This window comes from Nestor notabilis, unplaced genomic scaffold (genome assembly GCF_000696875.1).
Source record: "Nestor notabilis isolate BGI_N333 unplaced genomic scaffold, ASM69687v1 scaffold15486, whole genome shotgun sequence".
Lineage (NCBI taxonomy): Eukaryota > Metazoa > Chordata > Aves > Psittaciformes > Psittacidae > Nestor > Nestor notabilis.
Genome location: NW_009932527.1, coordinates 98444 through 109954, shown reverse-complemented (window position 1 = coordinate 109954; position 11511 = coordinate 98444). Strand labels below are relative to the sequence as shown.

At 38.4% G+C, this 11511-nt stretch overlaps 1 protein-coding gene across 1 annotated transcript in view; it reads right to left on the bottom strand.

Moving 5' to 3' along the window:
- Window positions 1-2063: 2063 nt before the first annotated feature.
- Window positions 2064-11511, bottom strand: part of SEMA3C (sema domain, immunoglobulin domain (Ig), short basic domain, secreted, (semaphorin) 3C) — a gene marked incomplete at its 5' end in the record, with an annotated part of 49374 nt that continues 39926 nt past the window's right edge. The window contains 4 exons of the mRNA XM_010016453.1: window positions 2064-2910; window positions 4804-4934; window positions 8081-8148; window positions 10745-10902. Of these exons, the coding sequence (XP_010014755.1) occupies window positions 2497-2910; window positions 4804-4934; window positions 8081-8148; window positions 10745-10902 (771 nt within the window). The remainder of the gene's footprint in view (window positions 2911-4803; window positions 4935-8080; window positions 8149-10744; window positions 10903-11511) is intronic.

Below are 11511 nucleotides of genomic sequence, written 5' to 3'. Positions count from 1 at the left end.
TTCCATCTGGAAACAATTATGATCCTCGCAATAGACATCAATATCACACTAACTCCGCGGTGAATCTGCTGGGGATATAGGAAGAGCATGGCAGCATACAGAGTATATGCACTGATGTCATCCCAGGAGGTAGTTCTATTTTATGGCACTCTATTTTTGGTTTGTTACTTACACACTTCAGAAGTCAGCCATCCTGAAAATAATAAGAGTAGTTTGCTGCACTGAAAGTCAGCTTTGGGGAGGGAAGGAAATAAATAAAAACCTTATTTTTCCTTAACCATCTCATTTTCCTTTTTTTTTTTAACTCCAAAATCTGCTTTGCCAGCTCTTGGGGCCAGATCCAAGCTCACCAAGCTCTCTAGTCAAAGAGAAAGTGTCCTGATGGTTTCCACAAAAAGGACTTTAAATACCAGTGGCTACATGTTGCAGAAATATGTATTTAGGCCTTGATTAAGGAAAGCACTTAACTAGATGACAATATATGAGCAAGCTGGCATTCACTGCCACCCCCTTTGAAGCAAGCAGTAAGCACACAATTTAAAAGAGCTCCCACCATTATCAAAGAGAGTGTTTAAGTGGTTTGATCAATCAGGGCCAATGCCCCAGCTGTTCTGCATCACGTGGTGATAAAGTAACAGATATCAGGTAAATACCAGAGTTACCTCAATTGCACTAGATCTTAATTCCTACTGGCATAAACCCAGAGGTGTTCTACATGCTGTAGAGTTACTCCCAGAGTATTCTAATAGAAGCAGAATCAAAATAATGCCCGAAGAGTTTCAACAAAGACCCATTAAACTGTTTTAAACTATGTTTTAAAATACAGTATCCATCTGCTACTGGCTGGAACTATCAACTTTTAAAAAATACTTTTTTCTTATCTTCTCTGGATTCAGAAATTATTTTCACTCTTTTTTTAAACAGAAATATAATTTTTTTTTTTTGAGCTTAACATAGCTCAGTTTTGAGCTGAGCATTAGTTTATATTTTTTGTATACTATCATAAAAGATCATGGAAGAAACCATAATTTCTCTAAGGTACTCATACTTTTAATCCCTGTTATCTGTCTCCTTTACACAGACTCAATGGCTTCTGGAACACTCTTATATAGTGAATGAGGAGGATTTGTCCCTATTTTCTGGCATCGGTGTTGCTTGAAAAAAGAGAGTGATAGCTTTTCCCAGCATGGCTTGATGCAACATCTACCCAATTTTCCATTAAACATACTTATTAGACCTGACAGCTGCTTCTTAAACAAAAATATTTCTGCATAAATTTTGACCCAAATCCATTCTTTATTTTTGTTTTTACCTCATTCTTTTTTTTTTTAACTTTTCTTTTCCTGATCTCATTTTCAGCAGAAAACTAAAAATAAAAGGAAATTGTGAAAATAACATTGGAAAGACAAAGGGTACAAAGACTGTAAAATGGAAACGGTTTAATTTCAAAATTCTAGTTCAAATATTTGCAACTTTGAGAAAACAGTAGAAAAAATAATGTTTTAAAACTTTCAAAGATGCTCATGACTTGTTTCCACATTGCAGACCAGCTCCAATTTAATCATGGAACAGATTAAAGATAACCTGTATTATTCATTTCCAAGTAAACACCATACAGTAAACCCACATTCTCCCCTTCTTTGAAAAAAAAAAAATAAATGGAGTGTAATTCTTTGAAAATAGCTAAAATACCTAAGTCACTTAGGTGTTCTTCAAAACCGTGTGTATAATGAACATTCTCATGTTAGCTTAGTGCCACTTATAAAGCTATGTAGTGTTATAGGATGCCCCATTGTAATAAAAATCAATATGAGCAGAGATATTTTAAGTTACATTCCAGAACTCATTATTAATTTATTACAACTCATTCTATGCACAATAATCAGTGTTTCCTCTGATAAAGTATAATTTTGGTTTTTCTCCTACTCATTCCTTCATTTGACCTCTGAATGAATGAAACATTTCTACTATACTTTCCTTGCTTCCTATCAGCATTCATTCACATGATTTGAACGATGAGTGAAAGCTGTAAACCCAATATTAAATAGTAAACAAGAAGAAACTCATGCTCTTAAATGCAGTGCAAGGAAATCTTAGTACCATCCTGCTTTGAGCATGCATCTTAACCCAGATTCTTTCATGAGCAGTCTGGTTGGTACAGTTCCAGAGTTGCAAGATAATGCATTGATTTTGTAAAACCTTCTATTCAGCTGTAATTAAATACTGAGATGTTAATGGTGAATCTGGTTTGAGATGAATACCCAGTTCTGAATCTAGGACAGAGCCTAACCTAGTCAGTAAGCATCTAGGAAAGAAAATGCTCTGAATTATTTTCTTTAGTTAAGTTACACTGCATTTTTTTGGGAGACGGATCTTTTCCAAGACTAGCTGAATTTTCATCTAATTTTTTTATCAGATTTGCTCTAATTTGTTCTCAATAGACAAATATAAGCCCCCTACAGTGAGGACAAAGATATCTGTTACTACAAAATAAAATTAAGATCCAGGTAACTGATTCCTTCTATTTCTACTTTTCCTGCTATTGATAAGGGCCTTTAGTTTGCTGTAGTCCCCTCTCATCTTCTGGGGTTCTTCCCTCTGCTGACCTTGCTGTCTACTGTCTTTGCAGTACTGGTTAATCATCTGCATTTCTGAGTGGCTGAAAGCTCCCACAAAGTCCTTTGGGTGGAACTGCAGCGCTCGCACTGAGCTGGCCCAGGTCCAAGGGGACCACTTGTCAGTCATGATGGCCACCATCTCTGAATCCAGCACTTTGAAGTTGATCTTTGCTAAGGTCTGCTTGAAGCTGTTCTCTGTTGCGATGCAGTGGTAAAGCCCCCGGTCGCTGTCTTGGACAGAGCGAATGAGGAGTCCTTGCTCAGTAGCTATGATCCTCTCATTCAGCTTGACCTAAATGGCAAAAAGGCAGAAGGAACCTTTTAGAAAGTGTTACGGAACAACACAGTATTGGACCTCTTCATAAGTCTCTCTTCAAACACCTCTTTCTTCTTTTAAGGGTTTCTTAAAGATACTATATTTTCCTTTTATCACATCTCCCAGAGACCACTGTTATTGCTACTGTTAGGAAACTACCTCAAGGTAGGCAAGAGTCACTGAAGAATGACTTCAATACTTTATTCATTATGTTACAAAAGGTTTGATCAGGGTGAAGACAAAGATGCAAACCTGGAGACTACATGAAAGAAGAGTTTTCATAATGTTCAAACAGCAGAGCTGCGTTAAGTTACATCCCTGAGAACGTCTCTTCCAGCATCAGAGACTGCTGTTGAGACTTGATGGGGGAAAAATGCAGAACTGGGTTCATCTGACATTGAACACAAGGTGGCTGCTAGTTAAATACTTCAACTTCGAGCAGATTCCTGTGGCTAACTTGTGAAGAAATCTGTCTGCACTGCAGCATCTATAGCCTGGCGTAAAAGTTTTTATCTCAGCGGCCTCAGATGGGACTTGTAAACCAAGAGCAATTTTTCTACTCTCCTATTTCCTTTCTGGCTTCAGACTCTGGACAGTCCCAGGACATGGTCACATCATCTGAAGGAAGCAAGATACCACAGCTTCTTGAGTTATCACTGACTATGAATGACTGTGCACATGTCCCTTTGCATATCAGCTGTGAAATAAAAATTGCTAATTTAACCCATTCTGACAGAATACCAGTGCTGGTATTTTTATGAATGATTTTTCTATTTTGCCACTGCACTTTGCATTATACCTGATTCTCTTGGGAATTCATTTATTTATTATGCTATTCTGTTATTGTAAACTTTTGTAGACATTGCAGAGGTAGGATTTCTAGAAATCTGAGAGCTTGAAATGTAATTAACCCACTGATTGCTTTAGTTTGTCTTTTGTTGTTTAAAATTGCATTGATTCAAATACAGTTACTGAACATATGAACAAGAAGGAAGATGTTCTGCTGAAGAAAAGAGTTAAAGAATTGCACCTGAATTGCCAGGACATGTCTTGAGTCTTTGAAGAGTGAGTGAGAAAAACAGCATGAAAGAGTTGTAAGTCCTCTCTGATTTTGGAAAGTGGCCTGATATGAGAATATTGCTTTCCAGTATTTATAATTTATCAACAGACACTGTATTACTTAATAGTTCTTTTTGAAAGATGCTCTTTTTTATTCATATATTAACTGCCTTGGATTTGAAATGGATTTTTCCCCTTTTATATTACTTAAGGAAGGCACATGCCCCATAAACAATCATACTGTGTATTACAGTGCTGAAACTTGAGAGCCTTAGAGAGTGCAGTAATGGAAAATGTGATTGCACCATGGTGGGGAAATGCTTTTGTCAATACATGTTCTTAGCCTGGACTAGTTTCTTGCTAAAGAAACCCTGCACATTTCTCCCACTTTTGGCTTTTCTCTCTTCAATAGCACAGAAGGGCTACTGCATGCTGACTTCTTCCTGAACTTCATACAGGTTCATGCCTATATACAGCCTTATATATAACAGCTATATATATAAATTTTTACAGATTTTATGCCTATTTCCTTGGATCAATAAGAAGTCCTAAGTGCTTCAAACCTTCAGTTTGCAATTAATAAGGTGTGAAGGAAAAATTCATTAATTGGTTGCCTGACTTTAAGGGCTGACAGGAATTTTGTAATAGCTGTTCTGGTCTGATTGAAATCATTGTGGCTGAGGAGTGAAGTCCCAGCTGTACTGAAAAGCCTGCCCTTGTTTAGATGAGGGAATGCAATTGTTCCCTCACTTTGGTCCAGGGAGTGGATAAGATGCTGACTCATGATGAACTACCGCTCATTTTACTCACCTCTTTCCTCCTGTCATTGTCTTTCTGTAGCAGCCATTTAATAGATGCCTGAGGAGATTTGGGTGTGCATTCGAGAAAGGTGGTGTTGTTTTTCACTCCATACTGAACTATTTCTGCAGCGTTTCTGTATGCTAGAAGGAAAATGAAAACAGGTCAGGCTACTGTGAATGGTGATTTGATACAGAAAGCAACTAACTCTTTGCAACAGACATAAAATGTTTGCAGCACAGGTAAAATGAAGTATGTCTGATCCTGATATAGGCCAATAATGTGATTTAGGGCACAAAATTTTCAATGAAATGAAATGTGAAGAAGCACAACCAGCACCAAATAGCAGTGTTTTCAACCTGACATGGTCTGCTCTGAAAAACAGGGTACCTGTGGGCTGGTGAGCTCTGCTGATGGGATAACTGAGCTCAGGGGTATTTTTCCCTGAAACGATCTCATTCTCTACTACTACAAGAATGCCTGTCTAGAACTATCCAAAGGAGAATGAAGCTTTTAATACATTTCTTCACACTTCACCATTTACGAGCTGGGGGAATATGGTTGTATGACTCGAAATGCAGCAGCATGCCCTAAAGAAGGCTCCGTGGATTTCAGCTGCGTGCAGTATCACAGGGAGGCGAGAGAGGGCGGATTTGGCTTCCCACTCTGCTGCTCTTACAAAGCAAGGAAGGGACTTGGCTCTAAATCTGAAGTGCAGTGAGTACGTAGGCAAGCCAGCAACAGAGCACAGGACAGATTTATAGCACTCCAGTAACACCTGGGCAAGTGCTGAGCATATGTCATCGCTTGGACTTGTTGTGCCCCTTTACAGTCTCAATAGATGAACAATTGGCAGTTACCGGTAGGAACTTTTAGGTGCTCATTGCTTGGTATAAATCATAATGTTAGTCCTGAAAACCATACACTTCCAGATTTAAAAGCTGACATCATATATACAACATGTTTTGCGAAAGGAGCAATGGACACCAAATATGATGAGAAATGCAAATACCAAGAGGTCTGCATGTCTAAAAGCTGACTGGTTTTGCACAGTCCTTAGCCTGATTTTCCTTGGACTCTATCTTCCATTCTTTTCAGCTTCTTTCATCAGCTGATAGGTGAAACTGGAATCTATCCTACTAAAGGAAGGAGACATTGCTTGGTTCCAGTCCTTCAAGGTTTTTAGCACATTTATGAGATTGTACCAAAAGCAGTTGTAACTTTTAGGAGAATAATGTGGAAATATTTGTATTTAAAGACTGTAAGCTAGCAAAGAGCTTATCTGTGGGCTGACCTGTCTGTAGCTGTGCAACACTGAGAATCAGAGCTGTAACACAGTGCTATTTTTATGTACACTGGAACTAGGTATACCACAGAAAGGCACTTTTACCTGTTTAATTGATCAGTATGAAACTTCTTACCTACTCCATACTACTACCACTTATACATGCTAAAAAGAAGGTTGAGAGAATACAAATGTATTTCTCTAATGGCCATAAGGGCTAACACAGTATTAACCAGAACATTTAAAAAGCAGTCTTACAAGCCTTTTAGTTCTTGACATCTATTTAAAAATTGCAATATGCCAAAAATGCTGCATTTATACACGCTGAGAGCTCTAAGACATGCAACCTATACCTTTTAAAGTCTCCATTTCAAGATTTTGGTTCCCCATGAACTTGGAAGATTTCTTACTATTGCCTGACTCTCTATTCTTTTGTCCTTTAGATACGTATCATTTTTTCCCCAAATATAGAAGTTTTGCTGTAAATGGTTTTAATTTTACTTCCAAAGAGTCTAAGTTGCTGTTTCTTTCAATCTTTTTTTTTCCACTGGGGAAACAAGTGCCATCTACCTATGCTATATGCCAATGCTGTCATAAAAACATCCTTTACGAAGTTGCTAGAACACATGAACCTATAAACACATCCACAGTAAAAAACCAAAATATAAACGTTGGAAAACAAGAAACCTGTTTCTCAAGACTATCAAGGTCTAAACATTTGTCTCCCCTCAGCCCAGAAAGCAGACAGTTGACATTCTCACATTTTCCACATCGAAAGAGGAGACACACACCCTTGGGAGAGACAATGGGTGGGTGGTCACAGCACATGCCTGCAAGGCGGGACATGCAGCTCAAGTTACTTCGTGATTCTGAGCCCAAGCTTTAACATGCATCTCAGAGCTCAGGTGCATACTCTAATGGTGGGGTCATCGTTTGTAATTACCTGTTCAACCATTCAGCTTCATATAAATGACCTAATACTGAGTCATGGGGAAAGACCCTCTGGCACTGTAGAGTGGCAGCTAGAGCACAATTAGCCACATTTGGGCTGAGTGACCTACACCCAGCTGACTGTGGTGGTCTGTTTTGATTTAGGAGATTCTTCTGAGACCATTTCAGTGGAATTATTATTAACTCAATCTTTCACATGTAATTCTTACATCATTGTTTCAGAAAATTCAATGAAAAATTTACCATCAGGTCTATTTTTTGGTCTCCAGATGGTACAGATGAGAATACACTTCGAAACACACACTCAGAGGTGAAAGGAGCAGAATTCTCTAATGTGTGCCCTTGATTTCATGGCATACATTGCCACTGTCTAGCTCACACATCCATGTGGCTGATGAGGATTAACATGCCTTTATATATGTGTCTATTATTAGTATGACTTTGGCCATATTTGACTGGGTTCCATCAATCTGGAGAAAGTGGTAGCTGGGAGGGCAGTGTTGGCTCCCTTGTCCACTCATTCAGTGCCAAGCTGCCTAAAGAGTTGCACAGCTCAAAGGAAGAGACTTCATAAAGGGATTTGGAATGGTTTATTTTCGCACATAAAGGGGAAAAGGAATAATCATAATTCAAAAGACAGGCCTAGAACCTGCTGTTTTCTGAAAGATATACTGCAAAACTCAGTATTGTGTCAAATACTCAGAATAATTCTGAGGTCCAAGAATTAAATGCATGAAGAGGCATTAATAAACACTGAAAATATTTAGAAGCAGAAAAGCCCTCAAATCAACTGGACCTTTTTCTAGTAAACACTGTCTGTCAGCTTCTCATTTCATGTGTGCTGAACTATATATTTCATGGTTCATCACACTATCATATATAGGCAAGTTTCATGTAATTGCCAGGAAAAATGTTAAAATCAAAACAAAACTTAGACTTGGAAAATAATTATACTTTACCAGTAAACCACACAGATAATGTGAGTTATGATGAATCACACAGAGGAAAGCCACGTGTTCTTTATATAGCATGAGGATCTCCAAATTATAGTACCTTTCAGGTTGAAACCTCGGCACTGAGTCAGAGGGTTTCCATGTCTCACGTCTTGCCTACGACTCCTCCTGAAATATATTGTAAAAACAAAGTGTTATGCCAAGATAGTCACAGTGCAAACAAACACTCTTTTAGTTCTGGGTTTGTCTTTTTTTTTTCCTGCTATCGACTGTTAGGGATAGTTCATGACCTACTGGTGGTGTGTTTTAGTCTTGGCAGGCTTGCTAGAGTGAGGCTATTGTTAAAGTGAATAATCAGTTTGATGAAGCTTATAAAATGGTTGTAATTTCAGTAGGTAAAGTAGTTTTGTAAAGGAGATATAGAGAAAAGGTTAGAGGTGATGCATGAAATACACATTGGTTTGCTGTTACAAGACCTAACGTTCAAAGCCAGAACCCCCAGCTGGTTCTTAGGTGCAAACAAGCACCTAAGAATGCGATGCGTGAGTCACAGTGCGTGAAAATCTGGTACCTGAATTTTTTATTCCTGAGTTATATTATTTTGTTTGTTGAATATTCTGTAAGTTGGTTCAATATTTATCAAGTGCAATGAAAAATGTATTGGTGATTGTTGGAAATGGAGGCATCTGGGAAATATAACAGCTGTATTCTGAACTATGCACTAGTGACTCGCAAGGTACATAAAAAGCCCCTGGAGCTCAAGTACCACTGAGTGAAGGGTGATGCCCCTGCAGCCATGTTATACCAGCTACTGGCACAAACACTCAGAGACAGTGTTTATAACCCTATGACATCTGATCCTTCACTGCATTGTTTTAAAAGGAAACCTCTGAAAGGTGATGTTTCAAAGGAGTAATTTCTGACATTCCAAGTATATTTTCAATGTTTACCATCGAAAATATTTCATCTTATGCCTTGGGATGTTAACCCTTGTGAACTATTCACGCGAGTCAAAGGAGACAGTGAATTTCAGGATTCCTGTGCTACTGTGAACTGCTCCACACTCAGAAATGGCACACTGCTTGCATTAAGCAGTTTTGAAAATGGAAACTTACAGTTAGATATTTATAAAACAAAAAGTTTGAGAAGGTGGTGGTTAGAAAATAAATACTGTCAGGTGTTTTGAGGTAAATCTGCGTTGGATGAGGAACCATGAGTAATCCATGGGAGGCAGAAGTGTCAAAAGAAACAAAGAAACAAATATGTCCAGCAGATACTACTGTCTAGACTATGGGATTTGGCTCCTATTACTAATGTTTTCTCCTTCATAATCGCTCTTGTTAGATAAAGGGACAACTCATTTCCTTCACATATGAAAAACAGATTTTTTTTTTCCCCATGCAGTTTTAGGTATTTGTTTTGGTTTGATATAAAAAGCAAATTGCAAACAAAATGTCAGCAAGAAAGCAAGCCCCAGTGCAAATAAGCTCAGGTGTATATAATAGTGATGGCAAAAACCCCTTGGAAACTGCACAGATGGGGTACACCTGACTGCTCATTATATCTTTCAGCAGCTATGTTAGTGTAGGAGTTAGGTGGCCTGAGACTTGGGGAATTTTCTTTTCTTCCCCTGTCTTCTGACCTTTGTGGAAGAAAATGATCAGTTTGCAGACTGGAGGCTGAATACGCTATGTGAAAGCAGTATAAAACCCAGGTACTTTACCAATTGCTACACGGCCAGGTTGGGCTTTACCTTTGAATCTCAAATAAGGAATGAGTCAAGAAAACTTTGCAGTAATGCAGTAACTGTCTTTAATCCCAGGGAAATACACTGACATCAGCTGGTTGGGTCACTGGAATAGAGTTAAGCTTTGCCTGTTTTTGTCTACTGTCTCCCTCCATGTAGGTAAAGGAGTAAAACCCATTAACTGTACGAGGTGTTCTGCATCTGCAGCTCAAATGCAGGCAGTGAGCACAGTGGCACATAGAGGGTAAAGCTCTAGCACAAATCTGAAAGGTTTGTCTCCTCTGCAGTAATACCTCATTGTGTATTCTGTAGCTTTGTTTGTATATGAAGTAAAATCTTAGTAATACAAGAGTTCACCACGGCCTCCTGCTATTAAATATTTCCCTTGGGAGGCGGAAAGAGGCTCCTGTTTTGCATAAGAATTATGAGATGGACTATTAGCTCTGCTGTAAATTAAAGAGAAATTGCTTTCCCTGTCTGCCTTATTAAATCTCATGTCAAAAAACCCAAATCTGCAGGCATTACATGGAAATCACATTTGACTAAAATTTCTCTGGAAATAATTCTTCTCTCTTAGGAGCAAATGAGGAAAAAAATATAAATAAAAATTCCTTTATTCCTCAGACCGCCCAAGAGATATTTTGCTGTATTTAGAGTTATCATAAGTACATCCATAGTGAGCAACTGAATTTAAACAAAGGGAGCAAATGTTTCACTGATTTTGTGTGCATGAGACAGAAGGATTCATATTTATGATATGGAACAGGGTTTTTTGCTTTTTTTCCATATATTACTTCAAGTATGAAAAGACAACCTCTTTATCATACACTACTGCACCATACACTCCTAGGTGATGAACAATGCCAAGCATAATAGCTACAGAGGCATTGTTAGTACATGCTCGTGAATTGAGTGACATCCCATTTCAACATCCATCATTACAACACCCCAGGCTCCACAGCAGAACAAAAACCTTCTTTCCTTGCAGACTTCACTGGGCTGTTTATTACTGCTCACCTTTTTCCTGTGGGATAAAACCTGGAGCAGGAGTTGCCATCCCAGGCACAGTACGGATCTCGGGCTAAGCAGCAGTCAGCACAGGCAGTCCCATAGATGTGGCAGCGATGCAAGGATACCTGGGTGACCCCTTCATCTGAGCTCACGTACAACTGTTGCTGCAGAAGGAAATGGAAAGATTTATTTCAGATGTGGAAAAGCTTCACCTGAGACTCTGCTAACACACCTAAAATCCTTTCAATTAATTTTAGAGTTAACTCAAGACCAAGAGGGCAGCCACTAATATATATAAAGCCAAGATAAATAGAATTCTCCCAGGTGAACAGGCCTATAATATTTCCACCTTCCTGTTAGAAAACATTTAGAAACACTGGGGAATGTTAATGGTTTTTGGACATTGAGTGTCATTGTTCTGTTCTGAGGCAGACAAGCTGAGTTAATACTGCTCAGCTTTGAGAACTTGGTTCTTAGTCAGTAGCATATTGGCTCAAGACTTTGAACTAAGTATTTTCTCTGCATATAGTCACTTTAATAAATATTATGCAGAGTTCCTAGTTGGATTTTCCAGTGCATAGATTTCCAAGACATAAAACCTAGAGATTATGTTGGGGCTTATGGCCAGATTCTGATAACCATAATACCTGGAAAAATAAGACAAAAGAACTTTCATAATAAATGAGAGCTTTAGCAAAAGAACTTCGAAATGCATAGGTTATCACGAAAATCTGGACCAAAATGACTGTTTTAGTCAGAAACAATTATTCAAT